The sequence below is a fragment of the Leuciscus leuciscus genome, assembly GCF_965113295.1.
Source record: "Leuciscus leuciscus genome assembly, chromosome: 17".
Taxonomy (NCBI): Eukaryota; Metazoa; Chordata; class Actinopteri; order Cypriniformes; family Leuciscidae; genus Leuciscus; species Leuciscus leuciscus.
In genome coordinates, this window is record NC_138741.1 from 40,207,730 (window position 1) to 40,233,414 (window position 25,685).

At 41.3% G+C, this 25,685-nt stretch overlaps 2 protein-coding genes across 2 annotated transcripts in view; one reads left to right on the forward strand and one right to left on the reverse strand.

Annotated features, from left to right (window-relative positions):
• ccdc197 (coiled-coil domain containing 197) overlaps positions 1–25,685 on the reverse strand; it is a 56,872-nt gene extending 31,187 nt beyond the window's left edge. The window contains exons 1-9 of the mRNA XM_082143576.1: positions 25,216–25,685; positions 25,070–25,115; positions 15,334–15,510; positions 7,213–7,370; positions 6,967–7,049; positions 5,462–5,631; positions 5,270–5,380; positions 3,592–3,708; positions 3,293–3,506 (exon numbers count right to left, since the gene is read on the reverse strand). Of these exons, the coding sequence (XP_081999702.1) occupies positions 3,330–3,506; positions 3,592–3,708; positions 5,270–5,380; positions 5,462–5,631; positions 6,967–7,049; positions 7,213–7,370; positions 15,334–15,510; positions 25,070–25,115; positions 25,216–25,325 (1,149 nt within the window). The 5' untranslated portion in view covers positions 25,326–25,685 and the 3' untranslated portion in view covers positions 3,293–3,329. The remainder of the gene's footprint in view (positions 1–3,292; positions 3,507–3,591; positions 3,709–5,269; positions 5,381–5,461; positions 5,632–6,966; positions 7,050–7,212; positions 7,371–15,333; positions 15,511–25,069; positions 25,116–25,215) is intronic.
• Positions 648–1,897, forward strand: LOC309479491 (ATP-dependent RNA helicase DDX24-like). The gene is made up of 2 exons (XM_082143680.1): positions 648–961; positions 1,039–1,897. Exons 1-2 carry the CDS (start codon positions 928–930, stop codon positions 1,317–1,319), a joined length of 315 nt encoding a protein of 104 aa, XP_081999806.1. The 5' UTR covers positions 648–927; the 3' UTR covers positions 1,320–1,897.

Consider the following 25,685-nt stretch of genomic DNA (forward strand, 5'->3'; position numbering starts at 1 on the left):
CCCTGAATCGACGCGCTTATTCATTTGTGGATGTTAACAGAATCTGTAAGTCAGCTATGCTGTTTACTTCTGAATATTATATTTCATTCTGGTGCGCTTAAAGTTATCGCTACTGTGTAACGATAGCCTATGCTATTCACCAACTAAACATATCCTATTCAATGTGTTCACAGTCTCTTTCACGGGCATCATTTGTAGTAGCCTATTCACAAACTGTTTCCTCAAGCATAGCGTTTTCTCGGAGTTCACTGTGTGCTTTCTACCATGCACAAATATGTGTGTAATTGTAACAATGAGCACTCAAACACACCAAACCAAAAATTACTAAAAACACACTCAAAAACTGATTTTGCACGGGCATTTTGCACTAGCACTTAGAAGGTTGTGGTATTCATAAACACTCAGTCAGCTACACTGTTTACTTCTGAATATTATAGTTTATTCACAGCCATCATTTGTAGTAACCTAGCCTGCTCCCTGAATTCAATGCGTTCACAGTCTCTTTCACGAGCACCAAACCAACAATTACTAAAAACACACACAAAAACTGATTTTGCACGGGCATTTTGCACTAGTATATATGATGAAGAGAGCGGGGCTATAACCTGTCACTCACATGAGACCCACCAATAGAAAACCACAACCATCCAACCAATTCCCCACGGACACAATCAAGCCCCGCCCACATTTGTTGTTGATCCAGAAGCGTTTCACTCGGATATACGGCACTATAGGGAAGAAAAGCAATCAGAATCAGATTTATGTTGACCTGTAGTTGGTCCACTAGCGTTGTGTTGTAGTGCAGCTTGACGAGCCGGTTTCTCTCGACAGGAGCGTGTGACTCTGGCCAGGAGGATCGAGAAGATTGAGTTCTTCCACAGCCGAGAGACGCAGCACAACTCCTGGGTCCGGCAGGCGGCCGAGGCCATGGACATCGATGTGGACGACGACCTGCTGATGGGTACGAGCTTCTGAAGTGGCATGAGCAGTGTTTACAGTGTGACCTTTCACCCCTGACCTGTGGCCTGTGCGTTTCAGGAGGCGTTAAAGATGAGGATGATGACCGCGAGCAGCAGAGGCTGATGAAAAGCCTGAAGAACCAGCTCAAGCAGCTGATCTCCCAGCCGGTCTTCAGACACCAGATGAAGACCAAGTACCCGACGCAGATGGGCAAACTAACCCTGCCTCAGCTGCCCGTCGCCACAGCGGACACTGCGCTCGCCAGCATGAGCCGCGACAGAGCGACCGCTAGCGTGAGCCGCGACAGAGCGACCGCCAGCGTGAGCCGCGACAGACCGACCGCCACACTGCAGCGCTGACTGGGTTAAACAGAGGATGGTGTTTACATGTGTGAAGGACAGTGGAAATGCACTGTTACCAAAGGGCGGGACTTTTAAATCATCTTACTTCTGTCAGAAAGCAGGGGGGACGTCTGGGACTGAAGAACATGATCCAGCAGAGAGACGTGTAAAGCGTCTAGTGTTTTATGTCTAGTGGTGTCTACTTCATGGACTGATCCTGATCTGTTCATCTGTAAATGACTGCCTTTAGAAATGTATTGTGAACACAGACCTGATGTTTATATATGAGAAATAATGAACTAGAGATCTTGTAGACTTAGTTTTAAAAAAAGTAAGTGTTCATTTATTTCCTTTAATTTTTCTCTGTTAATTTTAAATCTGTCATGTTTTCTCCATTTGGGCGTTTCACCCAAACATTCTCACATCTTTTACTCTCGTCGTTTCAAACCCATGTGATAGACGGTTAAAGGCTGGAGATGCAAACAAACCTCAAATGGAGTGATTCAGCTGAACCGTCACACTGTCTATCACTGAGATGATTACAATGAAATACTGATAAGCCAGTTGTTTTGCATAATAAAAATATGTGAACGGGATTGTTTGATCATCTCTTTAATGCACATTTGAGTTTAATGCGCAGCGTCTCTAACAATCTCTTATTCATTCAGCGTTCATAAACAGCAGGAACAATCAGAAACACTGAACTGTTTCACACTGACTCTGTCAAGAATGGAAGCTTGTTTTCACCTCAGAATAAAACAATTTAAAATATAATTGCAAGTTTATATCTTGCAATTCTGACTTCTTTTCTCAGAATTATGAGAAGTTGCAATATAATATTTTGCGGTGCACACATATACAGTAAATATAGGCCTTTACATATACACATTTTATTTTAAACCTTTTAGGGGACATTTTTCAGAATTACCTTATTAAAATCTACTTGAATCTGCATATCTGTGTTGTTCAAATACCTACATTTACCAATTACTTCAATCAACCACAATTCTATAGACTGTTACCCATGAAATCTTTCAAGCATCAACTAAAGCCATTTTATACACTGCAAAGGTGGAACAGAAACTGCACGTGACATGGCATTTATGTTTATTTAAGAGTCAAAGATACAAAGGTGTGCACATCCTAAACCCCCTAACTGGGCTCAGGTGCAGGACAACAACAAATCAAAAATAGAAAAAAACAACCTTTTCTATTTATGATTATTTACACAGGCCTACTGTTTAATGCTGCTTATGTATTTACATTGCATAAGGGAAATAGTTTATAAACATGGTTTATAGGGGTGAGGCTGCTATATTATGACTAAATAATTATGGTTCATTAATGATTAATAGCCTTCATTGGGGGATCATGTCTTCATTAGGGGATATCATGCCTTCATTAGGGGATATCAAGCCTTCATTAGGGGGGGATCATGCCTTCATTAGGGGATATCAAGCCTTCATTAGGGGGGATCATACCTTCATTGGGGGGGGTCAAGCCTTCATTAGGGGATGTCAAGCCTTCCCTAGGGGTGGTCAAGCCTTCATTAGAGGGGGGAGTCAAGCCTTCATTAGGGGATATCAAGCCTTCATTAGGGGATCATGCCTTCATTAGGGGGGGGAGTCAAGCCTTAATTAGGGGATATCAAGCCTCCATTAAGGGGGATCATGCCTTCATTAGGGGATGTCAAGCCTTCATTAGGGGATGTCAAGCCTTCATTAGGGGGATCATACCTTCATTAGGGGATATCAAGCCTTCATTAAGGGGGATCATGCCTTCATTAGGGGATGTCAAGCCTTCATTAGGGGGCATCATACCTTCATTAGGGGATGTCAAGCCTTCATTAGGGGGGGATCATGCCTTCATTAAGGGGGGTCAAGCCTTCATTAGGGGGGGTCATGCCTTCATTAGGGGATATCAAGCCTTCATTAGGGGATATCAAGCCTTAATTAGAGGGGGTCAGACCCCCCAAACCCTCTCACTCTCACACAGTCTGGTGGCGTGAGCAGCTGTGACAGTGTCCATCTACTGTGGCATCTTCATCACTGTGGCTCCGCTGCTCCTGCTCTTCATCACTGTGGCTCCGCTGCTCCTGCTCTTCAGCTGTATTCTGCCGGAAGTGCTTTTCTTCGCTGTCGCAGCACTGCTGTCTGTGAGTCTCATAGCTCTTCTCTCCAGGTCTGCTTTCTCCACCATGAACTCCTTTGAAAGCATGTGAAGAAAGAAACAAGTTGTTGATTGAGTTTGAGTAAGTGGCGTCGGTTGAATGTCACTGAAGCGCCGGCACCTTTATCATGTCCATCATGGTTGCCGCGTCCATGCCGTCCAGAGGGCCGTAGTGGCTCAGGTAACACTGCTCTCCGAGGTTTCTCACGGCTATCAGGATGTTCCCCACTTCCTCCACCTGCCGAAGAAACCGCAACATCACAGACATTAACACAAAATAAAATGTGGCGCTTTTCTAAGCGGGTAAAAAGGATAACTATAATGTATGGCGGAATAGCACTTGGGACTTGGGAGCACTTCGACTCGGCGCAGTAAAAAGTCACGTTGGTTCTAATGACAGAAGTGAGAGGGAGAGGATTTTTCAAGCGCGACTTTTTACTGCGCCGAGTCGAAGTGCTTCCAACTTCAAGTGCTATTCCGCCATACATTATAGTTATCCTTTTTACCCGCTTAGAAAAGCACCACGTTTTATTTTGTGTCACCATATTTGGTCGTGTAACTACTCGTGTAACTGTATTTAAATAGGGAAAACATGGAGGTGTTTGGTCGCTTCTAACTTCATCTCTGTTTGGTCCCTAATGAATGACCTGGGCTAAGCTAAGTGCTATCAAAGTGTCGCCGCGCGCCAGAGCGATTGAGTGCACGCACTGAGACGAGAGAGGTATGTATCAACTCGTCTTAGTTAAGGGAATAACATAGTTTAATATGAAAAAACGGTGAAGTATCCCTTTAAGGACTACAACAAACGGCTGGTAGGGACTACACGACATTCCTCCCGAATATGCTAATTAATAACTAGAAGATAACTACACATAAGCTACATAACTTCATCAACTAACCATTCAGAAATGTCCTGTTGCTTCTACATGTTGTCACTTCTTGAGTCTCTCCATCTTTGTCTGACTCTGGTTTGAACATAAAAAGCTAAACGTTTTTTAAATTTCCAGTGCATGTGTGTGTGAGGTAAAAGGACACAAGCTGTTGAAGCCCTGCCCTCTGTGCTTGGAGCAGCAGCTCATTTGCATTTAAAAGAACACACACAAAACGGTGCGTTTTTGCTCACCCTCAAAAAGTTGACAATTTTAACATGCTATATAAAAATATCTGTGGGGTATTTTGAGCTAACACTTCACACACACACTCTAGGGACATCAGAGACTTATTTTACATCTTGTGAAAAGGGCATTATACCACCCCTTTAAGATGCGTTTTGGTCGATCGGATCACAAGTTGACGTTACCCGTTTACACCTGGTGTTTTAATCTGTCTCTTTCGTCCACTTTCAACCCTTTCTATCCTATCCTGGGGAGTGTCTATGAGTGGGTAAATGTATGTTTTTTTTTCCGATCTAATAGACAAAATAAGCTCGCGCAAATTACATATGAACACGACCAGAGACGACGGAGAAACACACGGAGAGCATCAGCTTTAGTTTCTGCTCTGACAGACACAAGACCAGACAAACGATGTGACTGTGTTAGAAATCAGCCGAACGATGAGAGAACATTTGGAATCTTGGTATGTTTTTCGTCTTCAAACCAAACTTGTGTCTCCAGCCGACAGTTTAAATCCCGTCTGGTTAGCGCGCTTCCCATAATGTTTAAAACACACAATCTCAAACACACCTGAGCGAGATAATCAAGGTCTTCAGGATCTCTATAAGATCTGAGGTCGGTGTGAGGAACCCTGCTCTACACGTTCTCATGAGGTCTCAGTGTTTGTACTGTGAGGGCTTAGACCTGGTCTCTGGAGTGGGACATGTGCATGTGAAGCGTCATCTCCAGCTGCTTGTTCCTCTCACTGGTCTGATCCAGCAGTGTCTGTCGCTCGGACAGCTCCTGGTTAGCCATCTGCCTCAAGCACAAAAACACGTCAGTATGTCACGCGTGTGTAACGAGCCCGTAATGCTGGTTTCACTGATGTGAATGTACCAGTTTGTAGGTGTTGTGCTGCTGTTTGAGGGCGTCCAGCTGGTCCTGGCTCGTCTTCATCTCGTCCGTCAGGCTGTTTAACTTCTGCAGAAGATCCTGTCGGCTGATGCTCAGAGTCTCGTAGCGTCTGATGATCGCCGTCACCAGCTCCGTCCGGTACCCTAGATAGTCTGCACAGCGGGGATGAGACTAAAGGCCCGTTCACACCAAGAACCATAACTATATCAGCGTCCACACCGGACAATATCATATCTGTTTATTATAGGGCTGTCAAATAGAATTTTTTATTTCGAATATTCGTAAAAAAAAAAAAAATGCACATTCGAATGCAAAAACCGTGCATTCGAATTTTTGGTGTGTCGAGAGGCGCGCGAGACATGACGATGACGTAACTGAAGCGGTTTGTTCCTGTTAGTGTATCCAGTACAGCAGGTGTGGCTGCATTCTTCATTTGTAAAATGGCGGGAAATGGCTTCATGCTGACGAAAGCCTCTCAGTTGGAGGCAAAAATCGTGCAATGACACTTACATTTACATTTTACATTTATGCATTTGGCAGACGCTTTTATCCAAAGCGACTTACATTGCATTATCCTATACATTTATACATAGGTATGTGCAATCCCCTGGGATCGAACCCACAACCTTGCGTTGTTAACGCAATGCTCTTACCACTGAGCTACTGGAAAGCTGATCACTTGACCAAACCTGCACATCGGTCAGATCTGAGTGTGTGTGTGTGTGTGAGTGTGTGCGTTCATCAGCTGAAACACTGTCAACAGAAAGCACTCAGCACTCGCTCAGATCAAGAGCGTCTGGTGTTTTTGATGATCAATATGTAGATGTAGTGAGTAGAAGTGGAGTGTTTCTGAATGCCAGTTTGCTATTGTGTGTTCATGTAGTTCATTATGCTGTGTGTTTTCTCAGGTTACTGATGCACAAACACAGTTTTATGCACCATAGTAACCTACTTTTACTTGCATGCACATTAAGAAAATTATATTTTATTTTAAAACAATTTTTTCAAAAGTTAATGCACTTTAAAAAGTTAATGTCGTTTCATTTCAATAAAAGATGCGATGCTTGATTTGGTTTATATTTGCTTATTGCGCTCGCTTGAGCCCTCTTGTGGGCATAGGAGACACTACAGCATTTTTTTCTTCTAACATAGTATTGCCTTTAGAATTCTAATATAATTCGAATTTAGCTTTTCAGCCATTTTGACAGCCCTAGTTTATTATAAGTGCTGCAGTTTCGTCTGTCGCTTTAAATGCTTGAGTTCTTTAAAGCAGGATGGATTCTGATTGGCTGTCAATGTTTTTATCATTCATGAGCTGGAAAAGAAATTTGTTTTGAAAGAGATTACAGTGGCATTGTTCCTGTGTCGTTATAGTTGAGGTGTGGCTATTATATTTAGAACTATATCTTTATCGTTATAGTGATCGTTCCTGGTGTGAACGGCCTATAGACTAAATAAAAGATAGTTTTCTGTCCAAATGTTCTTACTGTCTGGAAGTAAATCAAGAGTCTTCATCAGAAAGTCCTCGAATATCTTAAATTTGTTCACTCGCTCTTTTAAATACAGTCGTCTGTTGAATAAAGAAAACATGATTAATGCACATCTCAACTTTAACAGTCATAAGATTTCAGATTTTGTTTAAAACTGGTTTGAGGTATATGTGTGTTTGAGTGTGTCTGATCCGTGTACTCGTCAGTACTGCTGTAAACCACTGGACTGTCTTTACTAGTTACCTTGCCTGTAAGTCTTGGAGATGTGAGGACAGTTCAGCTTTCTCCTTTTCCTTCAGCTCATTCTGCTGTCTCTCCATCTGGAATTTCTTCAGCGCACGGCGACGTTTCAGCTCGTTCTCCTCCACAAACTTCTCAAATTCTGCTGCTCTTTGTTTTGTCTGTGTGAGGAGACATGATCTCAAGCAAACATGATCGAACAACAGTTTCATCCACTAATGTACCGTAACCCCAAACAAACAGCTGGAGGGTATATCTGTATAACGATAACTATAATCCACACTGGACGATATCGTTCCGTTTATTATAAGCGCTGCAGTTTGTTGTCTGTTGCTTTAAATGCTTGAGCTCTTTAAAGAAGGATGATTCTGATTGGCTGTTTTTATCCTTCATCAGCTGGAGAAAAATTGCTCAGAAAGATATACAAAGGACTTCCGGTTTTGACATGAGAGAGTAGCACACGTTTCACGACGACTCCGTATTTTTTTTATATAACTTCGTCAGAACATCTCTTTAGTAATTGTAACACTAATAAAATTATAGTCCCGCATCCTGCAAACTACTAGCCGACTATAGGATTCAGTTTGTTCAGTTCTCTAAACATGCCGGGCAAATCTCGAAAAGCTCCAGACCAGGCCTTGACACCCTCCGGCGCCAATGTGGAGGAAACGCCTGAGAAAGACACTCCAGAGTCCGATAATTCAGCTATCCTCAATGCCATCTCCTCTCTTCGCATGGAACTTCTTTTAATCAAATCTGACATTGGGGAAATTATTGACTCAAAAATCGAGCAGCTATCACTATCCGAGGGGAATTATCCGAGGGGAATTATCGACATTCAAAAAGAGGCCAACGCGGCAATTTCGGAGATTAAAGTTACGGTGGACGATCATGCTGCGAAATTAACGAGCCTGGAAAATCATGCTTCCACTTCTTCTGACACGATGGTTAAGATGGAACAAGATTTGGGAAAGCTAAAGCTTACAGTGGAGCAACTCACAGAAAAATGCACAGACCTCGAGAGCCGCAGCAGAAGACAAAACATCCGCATACTGAACATTAAAGAGGGTGCTGTATCCGGAGTTAAACCTAGAGATTTCGTTGCCCAACTCCTTGCAGAGGCCTTGTCACTAGACAAACCCCCGCACGTGGACCGCACCCACCGAGCTCTACGTGCCCGTCCTGGAAGTGATGAACCACCACGGGCCTTCATTTTGCGTTTGCATTACATTCATGAGATGGAAGAAATAATGCAAAAAGCTGCTAGGATGCAACAGATTTTCTTTAAAGGCCAAAGAGTTAACATTTTCCCGGACTATCCGCCGGCTGTGGTAAAGCGACGCGCACTCTTCAAACGTGCGAGGGAGTTGTTGAAAGATAAGCCAGGAGTTAAATACGGACTGCAATATCCAGCGAAACTGAGAGTCTCGCACAACGGCAAAGAGTATTTCTTCACCGATCCTGACAAAGCGGTCAAGTTTGCTGAACGTAACTTTGAAATTCCAGGATCAGTCTAACTGTACATTCACACCACCGCCGACTTGAGCTTCCAAAGTTACCGGAAGTCATTCATTTTCAATGGAAGCTGGCTTCTCTCAGCTGCAAGGAGCATCAAATCCATCGGCGTCGCGTTTTGGGCGTTTTGAGCGTCAATCAGAAAGTTGAAAGTAGCTCAACTTTATGGTAATGAGCTATGACGCGGTTCAGCGGCAAGCAGCGGCAAAATGCCAGAAACCAATCAGAATATAGACGTCCTTCGCGCTGGCTGATTCCAGAGAAACATACGATGTAAACTTTTGTTCCTACCAAAACATTAGTTCCGAGAAAATGGAGGAGAAGTTGATCATCGCCGTTGCTGGGTTTCTTATCATTATCGGATTAATTGCACAGTTTAACCATAGAGTGAAAGTTTATCATTTGCATGTGTTTTTAAGTCCTGTCAGTTTAACAGGGCGCGCTTGACAGGGCATATATAAGAACGAGCAGAGAGAGAGAGAGCCCCGGCCGCGCGCGCGCACTCACTATTAATGATAATAATAGCTAATTATTATTTTTTCCCGACCAAATGTGACCAAAACGGTTATAAAAATGCTGTCATTATAACATTTCATGGTGTGACCATAGACTGTAAAGGGTGTGACACAGACTTCAGAGCGGCCAAAGCGTCAACAAACTTCCCCGTACTTTTTGACAAGCGTCCTTGACAGGGCGGCCAGAGCTTCTTTGCAGCTCAAGTCGGTGGCGGTGTGAACGTACAGTAAGGGACGCTGTTGGACTGAGTCAAGTAAGATCAACATAACGTAACTGACGAAAACGTATTGACTGTTTGCATGATGTTTATAAAACTCATGTCGTGTTATTTACATTGAGATGTTCACCCTGAACTCTTTATTACGGAGTTGTGCTGATACGAGTTTTCTTTTTTGTGTGTGTGTGGAAGTTTAAGATTTGATACCATTTTGATTATATTTTTTGTCATTATATTCAATTTGTTTCGTAATTCCGTGTCGCGCCGCGAGTTCTGTAGTCGGTCAGATGACGGGATTAATGTTTGAGTTTTGGGGAATGGGGGGTAGGGGCCTGTTTAAAAGGGTGCAAGGTATGAAACAAGCAGTGATAATGATTAGCCTGATTTTCAATCACGTAAAGAATAATGACAACTCAGAGTAACAGAAGGGGTCTCAAATTTACATTGTGGAATGTAAAAGGATTAAACCATCCGGTTAAGAGAAGCAAGATATTATCACATCTAAAATCTCTCTCCACAGATATAATATTTCTGCAGGAAACTCATCTCAAAGTGGACTCCAAAGACAAATTAAAATCCGGATGGATAGGACAGATCTATCAATCAAATTTTTTACATAAATCTAGGGGGGTAGCTATCTTATTACGAAAGGGGGTCCCATTTAAACAAAAAGCCCTGAGTGCCGATCGGGATGGCCGTTATGTTATTCTATCTGGTGAGGTTTATGGCTTCCCGATTACGTTGATAAATGTATACTGTCCAAATTCCGATGAACCAGACTTTTTTAGAAAAGTATTTTCTCTTATCCCCAATATATCCCAAACAAATCTTGTTATAGGCGGGGACTTTAATTGTGTCCTTGATGCATATCTCGATAGATCATCGTTTAAAATCTCACCGCAATCCAATTCAAGAAATTTTTTGAATGCATTCATTAATAATTCTAATTTAGTAGACATATGGAGACTTATGCACCCAACCGAAAGAGATTATACATTTCACTCGCATGTACATAATGTATATACTCATATTGACTATTTCTTGGTGGACAACAACCTTATTTCTAATATCCTAAATTCCAAAATTCACGATATACTGATTTCAGACCACGCCCCAGTTTCATTTGAAGTTGTCCTTGATCAAACATCTTCTATCCGCCCTCTATGGAGGATGGACCCTCAACTTATTGAAGACCCTAAGTTCATTGATTACATGAGTTCACAACTGGAAAAAAAATTGAAAGCAATGATAAGCCAGAGACATTATCAGGACTGCTCTGGGAAACTTTAAAAGCTTATATAAGAGGTTGTGTTATATCATATCAGGGGTCCCGAAATAAACTTTACAAAACGAAACTAATTGATTTAGGGAAACAAATGCATCGGTTAGACAATGAAAATGCACTAAACCCCTCACCTGATACTCATAAGAAAATTCTACAGTTAAGGTTTGAATACAATAAAATAGTCTCTACTAAAATAAATAAAACTTTTCATTTCGTTAAACAGAAATACTTTGAATTTGGGGAGAAGCCCCATAAATTATTAGCCAGACAATTGCGAAAAATAGATAGTGAAAGAACAATTCATAAAATACAGACAAAAAGTGGGACACAATGTATCGCAAATAAAGAGATAAACCAATGTTTTAAGGAATTTTACTCAAAGTTATACTCTTCAGAAACTGATTTGGACCCACAAACAATGGATGAATTTGTACGTAAATGTACTCTTCCCACTCTATCCCCAGATGATCGGAATATAAATAAAGATATCTTAATAAAGATATCTCTTTGGAGGAATTGAAGAACACAATAAACTCTTTAAAGAGCATGAAAACTCCTGGCCCAGACGGGTTACCAGCCGAACTATATAAAAAATTCAGCGACATCCTTACTCTTTATTTGCTTAAAACTTATCAGCAAGCATTAACAACTGGACTACCGCCAACCTTTTCTGAAGCTATTATCACAGTAATTCCTAAAAAAGGTAAAAATCCTGAAGAAGTTGAGGGATACAGACCTATCTCCCTTATTAATGTTGATCAAAAAATATTATCCAAGACACTTGCTAATAGACTTGGCAAATTAATTAACAAACTGGTTAACACAGATCAGAATGGATTTATTCCAGGAAGAAGTACTATACATAATACTAGACACCTGTTTAATATAATTTATCATCCCAAGGCAATCCGAGACAATTTGGTTGTAATCTCATTGGATGCCGAAAAGGCATTCGACCGAGTAGAATGGCGTTATTTATTTGCTATCCTTGAGAAATTTAATATGGGAGATGAGTTTATAAATTGGATTAAAATTTTGTACAGTAGTCCATCGGCGCGGGTTCTAACAAATAAAACAATATCGAAGCCGTTCTATCTTCAAAGAGGAACCAGACAGGGCTGTCCTCTCTCACCCCTTTTGTTCGCTTTAATAGTAGAACCTCTGGCAGAAACCATTCGATCTATAACACTTTAACACTTCAAACACTGTTAACAAAATATCACTCTACGCGGACGATATTTTGCTTTATACTACCCAACCTCAGGTGTGCTGTTATACCCCTTCCTGTTATTCTCAAAACTATTACTAACTTTGGAAAATTCTCTGGCTTTAAAGTAAATTTTGAAAAAAGTGAACTCATGCCCATTGGTCAGAAGGATTTATCTGTAATACACTCCTCCCCATTTAAAGTTTCCACGGAAAAAAATACATATTTAGGAATAGTGGTTACTTCTAAATATAATTTACTACTCAAAGCTAATTTCAACCCCTTACTAAGTTACAAACCTGTATACACTATTGGAAAACTCTCCCGATCTCCTTAATTGGCAGAATAAATGCGATAAAAATGATATTTCTCCCTCAAATCTTATATTTATTTCGTAATATTCCAATACTTTTGCCCAAGTCATTCTCTGGCAGAAACCATTCGATCTATAACACTTTAACACTTCAAACACTGTTAACAAAATATCACTCTACGCGGACGATATTTTGCTTTATACTACCCAACCTCAGTCACACCTAGATTCGATTGTTCTTCCTTTTCTATGGAACTATAAGGGTCACAGAAACAAAAAAATACACCTTTGTAAACCCAAACATGAGGGGGGGGGTTGGCCCTTCCGGATTTTCGCATTTATTACTGGGCCACTCACTTACAAGTTTTTGCACTATGGTTGGAACAGTCGGCTAATGCCCCAGAATGACTTCAGATGGAGCGGGATTACTGCCATCCCTATGATCTTGGAGCAGTGCTGCTTTCCCCAGTGATATTAGACCAAACTGTAGTTAATGGTTTTGTCATTAAAAGTCAGTTACGTATTTGGAGACAGATAAGAGATTACCTTAATATAAAATCACTCTCCCTCTTAATCCCGATCGCAAATAACCCATCATTTCCCCCTTCAAGGTTGGATTCGACCTTTAATCAATGGAAGGAATTGGGTATATGCACAGTCAAGGACCTTTATTTGGATGGAGCGTTAGCTTCCTTTACGCAACTACAAAAGAAATACAACCTTCCAAAAAAAATTTTTTTCAGATTTTTACAGATAAGAAATTACTTGCGTACACATAATGTCGCCCTGGATGAGGTCCCGCCCTCAATTGGTGATGATTGTCTCATTCAGTTTAGAGGAAACAAAAATCAGTTATCTTTAATTTATGGAAAGTTACAAGCAGCTACTTCTCCCTCTACAAGCTTGATTAGAGAGGAATGGGAACGAGAGATGGGGATTGGAATCTCTGAAGAGATTTGGCAGAATGGTTTAGAGGATATTGATAAACAATCGGTCAATACAATATTATGCCTCATTAAATTTAAGGTCTTACATAGATTACATTTCTCAAAAAAGAAATTACATAGGTTTTTCCCCAATGTCTCGCCTCTTTGTGATAATGCAAATCAGAGGATGCTGATTTAGCCCATAGTTTTATTTTCTGCCATAAAATACAGGGATTCTGGTGTGAGTTTTTTAAAATGCTTTCAGATGTACTTAATGTAAACTTGGAACCAGACCCAGTGCTCATTATATTAGGACATTCTAACCATGTATATTCATTGAACAGTGCTCAAAAGAAATTTCTCACATATTGTCTGATAACAGCCAAGAAACTGTACTGTTTTGGAAAAAGGTTTACCCTCCTGATGCTAAATTATGGCTTGAGGAACTGATGTCTACTCTACACCTGGAATGAACTAGATACCTTTGGAAAGGCAACATTGGACAATTCCACAAGATTTGGGACTCTTTCATCTGCTACCTTAATAGGAATGTTACTCCTTAATGCAATGTATTGTAGGCTGACCTAAGTGCTGTGTATTAATGTCACTGGATTGTATATTAACAGGCGGGGGATGGGGTGTTTATATATATATATATATATTTTTTTTTTTTTTTTGCATATAAGAAAATCAATTCTGGAACCTGTAATTATTTCAAGGCTACTTGTTGTTTGAATAAAAAACCCATTTGACAAAAAAAAGAAAGATATACAAACGATATTGTTTCTCTGTGCAGTCGTAGTTATAGTTGAGGTGTGGACTCTTTGTGTTACTCTTTTACATTTAGAACGATTTTTAAAACTGTCTTTATTGTTATAGTTATCGTCCTTGATGTGAACTAGGGCTGTCAAAATTGCTCAAAAATGACGTTCGAATATTCCCTCTAAAAAACACACGAATATTCGAACTATTCGAACATCTGGTTGCGCATTTTTTCAATGACGCGCATTACGTCAATAACAGGACAAATTAATACAAAGAGACATACATAACTTGTATAGGTAGATAATTTAAGTTTAAACATATTTGACAATGTATTACCAACACAAAACCAAGTAAATAAACTAATGGCCAAGACCGCAGACTCGCTCACTCGCAGGCACTCTCTCTCTCTCTCTCTCTCTCTCTCTCGCGCCCTCGCGCTCACGCTCTCTCTGCTCATAACGGTTTAAATGAACAACAATAAGCACATGTTGAGTGCTGATCAAGAGTTTTGTGCAAGCAATTTAAGGTCGCGACTCTTGCCCCAAATATAGCAGGCTTCATTCAGTGATTGAAACAAATGTATTAACATTAATTGAAGTTTTACAGTATAGAACCGACATTGAACGCTCCGAGTGAGCTGTGGTAAACATGGAACTTTTCTGTTTAACTTTAAATAAAATGAGGCACACAATTCCGAGAAATGTGACAACAAAGAACTTTTACCCTGAGGTTCATAAAAAATAAAGTGCTATTAAAAAAGAAAAAGGCTACTTACATTATTGGTGCTTGTATTAAAAAAAGGAAAAACTGACTGCAATTTATTCCATTGTCTTTTAGTGCACTGTCAACTTTCAGCAGTGACGCTGTGCTAGACAGTGCGACTCGTGTGACCTGTCCCTCAAGTCTTGTTTATACTCGACGCGTCCGCACGAGCGCGAATCGCCCCCTATCGTTTCAAAGAATAGTACAACGGCGAGCGCGTCGAGTATAAACGCCTCGTCCGTTTGGGGGAGGTGCGCGCGCAGTCTGCGGAGACTCGCGCTGTGGAGACAGGCGAAAGTATAAACAAGGCTTCAGGCAGCGCGCGCGCCCACTCGCAAAGCAGACAGCCGCGCCTCTGCTTCCGCGGGCGTGTTTTTCCATATTCGAAATTCACATTCGAATATTAATTTTCACGTTCGAATTTCTGTTTTTTAAAACTATTCGAATATATATTCGAATTTAGAATATTCGTTGACAGCCCTAATGTGAACGGGCCTATAGATTGTGTTTTACAGTACACACTTGACTGTGAATGAATGCGATAGAGTTTTTCAGCAGGGGGAGTCAGAACCCTACAGTCCTACATGTAAGTGCAGGAGAACCCCTGATCTCGCTCACCTCAGTCTGTCTCTGCTGTAGCTGAGCTCTTCTCTCTCGCAGGATCTTCATGCAGTCGTGAACCTGCTGTCGTTTCTCCATCAGCTGCGTGTTCATCTCGTCCACCTCCACACGCTTCTTCAGGACCAGTGTGGACTGCAGTGTGTTCACGCCCGTCTCCAGGAGCCCGCTGGAGCTCTGCAGCACATCACCAGCAAATCACATTACCAGCAAATCACCAGCACATCACCAGCAAATCACATTACCAGCAAATCACCAGCACATCACCATCACATCACCAGCAAATCATATCACCAGCACATCACCATCACATCACCAGCACATTAGCAGCACATCACCAGCACATTACCAGCAAATCATATCACCAGCACATCACCAGCACATCACCATCACATCACCAGCACATCACCATCACATCACCAGCACATCACCATCACATCACCAGCACATTACATCACCAGCACATCACGAGCAAATCACCAGCAAATCACATCACCAGCAAATTACATCACATCACCAGCAAATTACATCACCAGCACATCACATCACCAGCAAATCACATCACCAGCACATCACATCACCAGCACATCACATCACCAGCACATCACCAGCATATCACATCACCAGCAAATCACATCACCATCACCAGCACATTACCAGCAAATCACATCACCAGCACATCACCAGCACATCACATCACCAGCACATCACCAGCAAATCACATCACCAGCACATCACATCACCAGCAAATCACATCACCATCACATCACCAGCACATTACCAGCAAATCACCATCACATCACCAGCACATTACCAGCAAATCACATCACCAGCACATCACATCACCAGCAAATCACATCACCAGCAAATTACATCACATCACCAGCAAATTACATCACATCACCAGCAAATCACATTACCAGCAAATCACATCACCAGCACATCACATCACCAGCACATCACCAGCAAATCACATTACCAGCACATCACATCACCATCACATTACCAGCACATCACATCACCATCACATTACCAGCACATCACATCACCATCACATCACCAGCAAATCACATTACCAGCAAATCACATCACCAGCACATCACATCACCAGCACATCACCATCACATCACCAGCACATCACATCACCAGCACATCACATCACCAGCAAATCACATCACCATCACATCACCAGCACATTACCAGCACATCACATCACCATCACATCACCAGCAAATCACATCACCAGCACATCACATCACCAGCAAATCACATCACCATCACATCACCAGCACATTACCAGCAAATCACATCACCAGCACATCACCAGCACATCACATCACATCACCAGCACATCACCAGCAAATCACATCACCAGCACATCACATCACCAGCAAATCACATCACCAGCACATTACCAGCAAATCACCATCACATCACCAGCACATTACCAGCAAATCACATCACCAGCACATCACCATCACATCACCAGCAAATCACATCACCAGCAAATTACATCACATCACCATCACCAGCAAATCACATCACCAGCACATCACATCACCAGCACATCACCAGCAAATCACATTACCAGCACATCACATCACCATTACATTACCAGCACATCACATCACCATCACATCACCAGCAAATCACATTACCAGCAAATCACATCACCAGCACATCACATCACCAGCACATCACCATCACATCACCAGCACATCACATCACCAGCACATCACATCACCAGCAAATCACATCACCATCACATCACCAGCACATTACCAGCACATCACATCACCATCACATCACCAGCAAATCACATCACCAGCACATCACATCACCAGCAAATCACATCACCATCACATCACCAGCACATTACCAGCAAATCACATCACCAGCACATCACCAGCACATCACATCACCAGCACATCACCAGCAAATCACATCACCAGCACATCACATCACCAGCAAATCACATCACCAGCACATTACCAGCAAATCACCATCACATCACCAGCACATTACCAGCAAATCACATCACCAGCACATCACCATCACATCACCAGCAAATCACATCACCAGCAAATTACATCACATCACCATCACCAGCAAATTACATCACATCACATCACCATCACATCACCAGCAAATCACATCACCAGCACATCACATCACCAGCACATCACCATCACATCACCAGCAAATCACATTACCAGCAAATCACATCACCAGCACATCACATCACCATCACATCACCATCACATCACCAGCAAATCACATTACCAGCAAATCACATTACCAGCAAATCACATCACCAGCACATCACATCACCAGCACATCACCATCACATCACATCACCATCACATCACATCACCAGCAAATCACATTACCAGCAAATCACATCACCAGCACATCACATCACCATCACATCACCAGCAAATCCAGGGCTTGAATTTCGGCGCGGGATTGCAGGTATTGCGCATAATTTTTATAATTCCCGCAGGTCTCCCACTTATAATGCGGGAAATTCCCGCAAACATTGATTCACTTTAGCCTGTAGGTTGTATTAGTAAATTAATCCACACAGATTATAAAATCAAATCAGTCATTTTAAAACTGTCTGCGAGACGCAATTTCTCAAACCGCGTGAGTGATTCAGCGGTGCTGCGTCTTCTATCTCTCGTCTCTCAACATGTGTTGCACAAGGCAATCGTTAAGCGCTGCAGGCGGCGATACACTCTCGCGTTTCGGGAGTCGGGATAGACGGAGTTGTCACTTGCATAATCGGGCCAGCATTGCATCATGAGTAACTAAAGTTTACCATTTGCACGTCTTTTTAAGTCTTACCAGTTTAAGCATTCACGCGATTTTAAACTCTTCGTGGACCTGGTTAAATATGAGGTTATCATGTTGGGGGATTTTAATACTGATGTTCAGAAAAGTGATGTTTCAGGGTATAAAGCATTGATGAATTTCTGTCGCTCCAATAGTTTACATCAGCTGATTAATGAACCTACACGTGTGTGCTCTACCACCCAAACTACGATTGATCTTGTCCTAGTATCAGACAAATCTAGGATAACAGAAAGCGGGGTTATAAAATATGGGTTGAGTGACCATTCTATTATTTTCTGTACTAGAAAGATCAAGAAAGCAGTGCTCAACTGTCATACTTCTATAAAAACCCGTTCACTGAAAAAGTATAGCAAAGAAGCACTGAATGGCTGTTTAAATAAAATGAACTGGTCTAAAGTTTTGCAATGTAGTGACGTGGACAGAGCATGGTGCCTATTTAAAAGTATGTTTTTAGAAGCTGTGGATAAAATAGCCCCATATAAAGAAATTTGAATAAGGCAGAGAACAGAACCCTGGGTGAATGATGACGTCCTTGAGGCAATTAGGGTAAGAAATAGGAAGTATGGGAAATTCAGAGAAAATAAGGATGAGCAGAGTTGGGCTGATTATAAAAAGGCTAGAAATGAAGTTAATAGATTAGTGGGCAATACTAAAAAGGCATATTTCAATGAAAAAATTACTGAATATAGAAACGACTCAGGAAAGTTATGGAAATCCCTTAAGCAACTTGGCTACAGTAAAAGGCTAAAAACAAAAAACAGTAATATCACTCTAGATCTTGGCAACAACATTACATCAGAGAAGGAGATGGTGGCAGATAGCTTTAATACGCATTTCTCATCAGTTGCCAGGAAGCTTGTGGAAAAGTTACCTGGTCAGACTGGTCAATATGGTGAAAGTCATGTGCAGGACTTTTACTCTCAGTTACAGTAGGTGTCCGGGCGGGGAGTTTCTTTTTTGAAAAGGTGAGGGAGACACTTGTTCTTGAGAAGCTGAAGAGGCTTGATGGCTCTAAAGCCACAGGATTAGATTTTATTCCATCTAAATTCGTGAGGGATGCCGCTGAGATTATTACTCCGAGCATTACACATATTATAAACAGGTCGATAGAACAAGGATGCTTCCCCAATGACCTCAAGATTGCCAGAGTGATTCCATTATATAAGAAAGGGAGTAAACTAGACCCTGGTAATTATAGACCCGTCTCAATTCTTGGTTGTCTGTCAAAGGTAATTGAAAAGATTATTTTTGAACAGATTGATAATTACTTAAAATCACAAAACCTACTTTATGAGTTCCAGTCGGGTTTTCGGAAATCACATTCTACGGATTCCTGTTTATTGTTTCTAACGGACTATATAAAAAAGGAGGTAGATAATGGAAACTTCTGTGGCATGGTCATGTTAGACTTACAAAAAGCTTTTGATACAGTCGACCATGGTGTCTTAATGTATAAATTGAAAGCCATGGGTTTTAGTGAATTAGCACAGAAATGGGTGGGCTCCTATCTGGAAAATAGAACGCAAGTAGTGGACATTGGGGGGAAAATGTCTCAGCCAAAAGGCATGGACTGTGGGGTACCTCAAGGGAGCATTTTGGGTCCACTTTTCTTTTTACTATATATAAATGATCTAAAGTCTGCTTGTTCATGCAGTCTTTTTTTATATGCAGATGATTCTGCGATGGTTGTTTCTCACAAGGATAAAAATATGATTGAAAACAAACTTAGCTCAGCACTTCTAAATGTTAGTATGTGGATGGCTGATAACAGATTATCACTTCATTTAGGGAAAACTGAATCCATATTGTTTGGAACAAAGATAAAGTTAAAGAAAGCCTCCAGTTTTAAGGTCCTAGCTGGAGATATTGTAATTACTGCCAAGGAATCAATCAGTTATCTTGGATGTATGTTAGATTGCAATTTATCTGGAGTAGGTCAGGCCCATAAGGTAATTACTAAAGTAAATCAGAGAGTCCGTTTTTTGGCCAGAATATCAAAGTTTTTGGATGAAAAAACAAAGCTAATTCTGGCAGGAGCTTTAATTCAGCCATATTTTGATTATGCGTGTGGATCATGGTACAATGGTGTCACAGGGAACCTGAAACATAGACTTCAGACGTCTCAAAATAAATTAATAAGGCTTATTTTAGACCTTCCCATAAGAACTCATCTGGAATCTTCCCACTTTGAAAGAGTGGGATGGTTGGAAGTTGAGGATCGCGTGTCTCAGATGCAGCTGGGTATGGTACATAAAATTGTTAATGGAGATGTTCCCAAATATTTTAGAAATTATTTTAAAAGAGTAAGTGAAGGTCACAGTTACTCCACTAGGGGTAGCTCAACAGATTTTGTACCCCCCAGATTTAAAACTAATCTGGGCAAACAGTCTTTTCTTTATGCTGGAACTATCCTTTGGAATCGGTTACCTGGTACACTAAAGACAGTACTAAGCATAGGCAATTTTAAACAGGGTTGAAAGTATGGCTTAGATGCCAATCATAGTTTTTATTATAACATAGTCTATTTTTATTGTACATTTTTCTGTATAATATGAATGAATTTGTTTAATGTATGAAAAATGATTCATGTGTGAATTGCTGCAACTTGTCCTTTCCCCTTGCCCTTATAGGGACCACAATGGAAATAAGTCTTTGGGCTTTATTGTGTCATCCCTGACTATTTATGTATTTTAATATATGACACAGAGTACTGTTTTCATATTTTTTTTATATTTAAGTGGTCAAATAAAATCAATCAATCAATTCGGTACTTGCGCGCTGTCTGAGAGATGTTTCTCTGCACACATACATAGAGTAAAGCCGCCTCACACACAGCTCGCGGGTAACCAAAGTTATTTTTCGTGGATTATATCGCTTTAACAGTCAAAAACATGCGAAAATTATGTAAATTTCGGTCTTGGTGAGTATCCTCTAAACACAGTCGGTTATGTCTTAAGCATAAATCGCACGTGACCGTATAATGAACACAGGATCCGTGCACTAGCTCTTAAAGGGACAGCAGACATATGTGTCTGTCCTTAATTTGGTTGTCAAAACAACAAAATATAGCTTTCATTTTAAGGAATCAGGATTAATAGCCTATGTATTTAATTTAGTCAGGACTAAAATACTACCCAGTGTTATTTTACATTTGATTACTTTATTCAATCTCTGTATTTCTGAATACTCGTGTTAGACCTAAGCAAAAACTTCTCTCTTTATTTCTCTTTATTGGTATCTTTATTCTATTGTATTTATTTGTGCTACTTTTTTCAATTTAATTCAAAGATTGAAATCAAGAATTCCTTGTGTTGTGTAAATTCTTAAGAACAAAATTACCCCATTGTAAAAATGCGATGAGTGAGCATACATTTAGGCGAGATAAATGTAATTAAAAAAAAAAAGTCTAAACTCCCCCCTCAAATTAAAAATCCCCCCCCATAAGAATCACCTAAGGGGGGATTTCCCCCCCATTTTCCAAAATGAAATTCAGGCCCTGAAATCACATTACCAGCAAATCACATCACCAGCACATCACCATCACATCACCAGCAAATCACATCACCAGCACATCACATCACCAGCAAATCACATCACCAGCACATCACATCACCAGCACATCACATCACCAGCAAATCACATCACCATCACATCACCAGCAAATCACATCACCAGCACATCACATCACCAGCACATCACATCACCAGCACATCACCATCACATCACCAGCAAATCACATCACCAGCACATCACATCACCAGCAAATCACATCACCAGCACATCACATCACCAGCAAATCACATCACCAGCACATCACATCACCAGCACATCACCAGCACATCACATCACCAGCACATCACATCACCAGCAAATCACATCACCATCACATCACCAGCACATCACATCACCATCACATCACCAGCACATCACATCACCAGCACATCACATCACCAGCAAATCACATCACCATCACATCACCAGCAAATCACATCACCATCACATCACCAGCACATCACATTACCAGCACATCACATCACCAGCACATCACCATCACATCACCAGCACATCACATCACCAGCACATCACATCACCAGCAAATCACATCACCATCACATTACCAGCACATCACATCACCAGCACATCACATCACCAGCAAATCACATCACCAGCAAATCACATCACCAGCAAATCACATCACCAGCACATCACATCACCAGCAAATCACATCACCAGCACATCACATCACCAGCAAATCACATCACCATCACATCACCAGCACATCACATCACCAGCAAATCACATCACCATCACATCACCAGCACATCACATTACCAGCACATCACATTACCAGCACATCACATCACCAGCACATCACATCACCAGCAAATCACATCACCAGCACATCACATTACCAGCACATCACATCACCATCACATCACCAGCACATCACATTACCAGCACATCACATTACCAGCAAATCACATCACCATCACATCACCAGCACATCACATTACCAGCACATCACATTACCAGCAAATCACATCACCAGCACATCACATCACCAGCAAATCACATCACCAGCACATCACATCACCAGCACATCACATCACCAGCAAATCACATCACCATCACATCACCAGCACATCACATCACCAGCACATCACATCACCAGCAAATCACATCACCATCACATCACCAGCACATCACATTACCAGCACATCACATTACCAGCACATCACATCACCAGCACATCACATCACCAGCAAATCACATCACCAGCACATCACATTACCAGCAAATCACATCACCATCACATCACCAGCACATCACATTACCAGCACATCACATTACCAGCAAATCACATCACCAGCACATCACATCACCAGCAAATCACATCACCAGCACATCACATCACCAGCACATCACATCACCAGCAAATCACATCACCATCACATCACCAGCACATCACATCACCAGCACATCACATCACCAGCAAATCACATCACCATCACATCACCAGCACATCACATTACCAGCACATCACATTACCAGCACATCACATCACCAGCACATCACATCACCAGCACATCACATCACCAGCACATCACATTACCAGCACATCACATTACCAGCACATCACATCACCAGCACATCACATCACCAGCAAATCACATCACCAGCACATCACATCACCAGCAAATCACATCACCAGCACATCACATTACCAGCAAATCACATCACCATCACATCACCAGCACATCACATTACCAGCACATCACATTACCAGCAAATCACATCACCAGCACATCACATCACCAGCAAATCACATCACCAGCACATCACATCACCAGCACATCACATCACCAGCAAATCACATCACCATCACATCACCAGCACATCACATCACCAGCACATCACATCACCAGCAAATCACATCACCATCACATCACCAGCACATCACATTACCAGCACATCACATTACCAGCACATCACATCACCAGCACATCACATCACCAGCACATCACATCACCAGCACATCACATTACCAGCACATCACATTACCAGCACATCACATCACCAGCACATCACATCACCAGCAAATCACATCACCAGCAAATCACATCACCATCACATCACCAGCACATCACCAGCACATCACATCACCAGCAAATCACATCACCATCACATCACCAGCACATCACATTACCAGCACATCACATTACCAGCACATCACATCACCAGCAAATTACATCACCAGCACATCACATCACCAGCACATCACATTACCAGCACATCACATTACCAGCACATCACATCACCAGCACATCACATCACCAGCAAATCACATCACCAGCAAATCACATCACCATCACATCACCAGCACATCACCAGCACATCACATCACCAGCAAATCACATCACCATCACATCACCAGCACATCACATTACCAGCACATCACATTACCAGCACATCACATCACCAGCAAATTACATCACCAGCAAATTACATCACATCACCAGTACATCACCATCACATCATAACATCACCATCAAGATATAAAAAAATGTCATAAAAAAATGTCATACAGAGAATCCATACTGTATGTTCGTTTGGCTGGAAGCTAGGCTAGGTATTTTACTTTTAAATATGGATATTTTTTATACACAAATGCATTGCTTCGCTTCAGAAGGCCTTTATTAAACCCCGTGGCCATGTGGAGCACTTTTATGATGGATGGATGCACTTTTATGATGGATGGATGCACTTTTATGGACTTCAAAACAGAAACGGCCATTCATTGCCATTATAAAGCTTGGAAGAGCCAGGACATTTTATTATATAACTCTGACTGTATTCGTCTGTAAGAAGAATGTCATATACACCTAGGCTGGCTTGAGAGTGAGTAAATCATGAGCTAATTTTCATTTTTGGGTGAACTATCCCTTTAAACTGTCCTTGATACATTTTACACGTATTCACTGTAGTGATTTCAGTAAATTGTGTTTAATTACAAGCAACTAACGTTAACCCTAAAACAAACCCTAACCATATAGCCTAGTAAGTGCATGTAGTTAATTACCGGTAATTTTACTCTGTATTTTAAAGTGTTCTTATTACAGTGTAATCATACAGTTAAATGCACTGTGTAAGACGTGTTAATTATTTGTGAAACTAGCTATTTCGGATTGAAAATTATTTCTGAGTAAATCTTACACAGATTTATTTTATTTTTTTGTAGGTGTGTGTGTGTGTGTGTGTGTGTGTGTGTGTGTGTGTGTGTGTGTGTGTGTGTGTGTGTGTGTGTGTGTGTGTGTGTGTGTGTGTGTGTGTGTGTGTGTGTGTGTGTGTGTGTGTGTGCTGTAGTCGGTCTCATACACACCTGTGTTATTACAGGAATATGCTTTATATGCTCATCCTTCTGCTCTCTGTCATGACAAAAACAACAGACCATTACCAGAGAAATCACCGCAGTAAACTGGCTTTATAACTTGTTTAAAGCAGTAAAACACAATAAAGTATCTGTACCTGTGCTCCTCTAACTGCGTTACAAACACGTTTTTCTTTCTGTTTTCTACTTTCAGCTTTAGATCTGCGTTAGTTTTCAGAGCAGGTGAAGCTCGAGACGAGGAATCCATGAGTGCTTTAGCAGAACCCGACCGAGAGAGATACAGTAAAGCAGAGAGACTTAAGCGTGACAGAGGCGCGTTAACAGCGAGGTTTTCTTTAATGGCTTTCTTTAATTCCTCGCTTTTGGTGTTGCTCGGAAACACAATAGGAGTATGAGCTCGCGGCGACGCGCCACTGTTGTCATGGTAACTGAGCGGAAGTGTCGTAGTCTCAGAACCTGCGCGTCCACAGTGTGGCGCTGTCGAGTCATCAACAACTACACGAATCTTTATCCAAGTTGTGTTTTATTTGCTTCGCAAAAAAATAAAACACTCCTCGCTATTTCAAGGACGTTTAAATTCAAAGTTGTGGCTTTTATTTCACGAGTA

Excerpts from the sequence above, each read along its gene's own strand:
- LOC309479491 (XM_082143680.1), top strand. The coding sequence starts at position 928 with ATGGACATCGATGTGGACGACGACCTGCTGATGG. Across the intron at positions 962-1,038 it reads GGACGACGACCTGCTGATGG|GAGGCGTTAAAGATGAGGAT; the intron begins GTACGAGCTTCT and ends TGTGCGTTTCAG.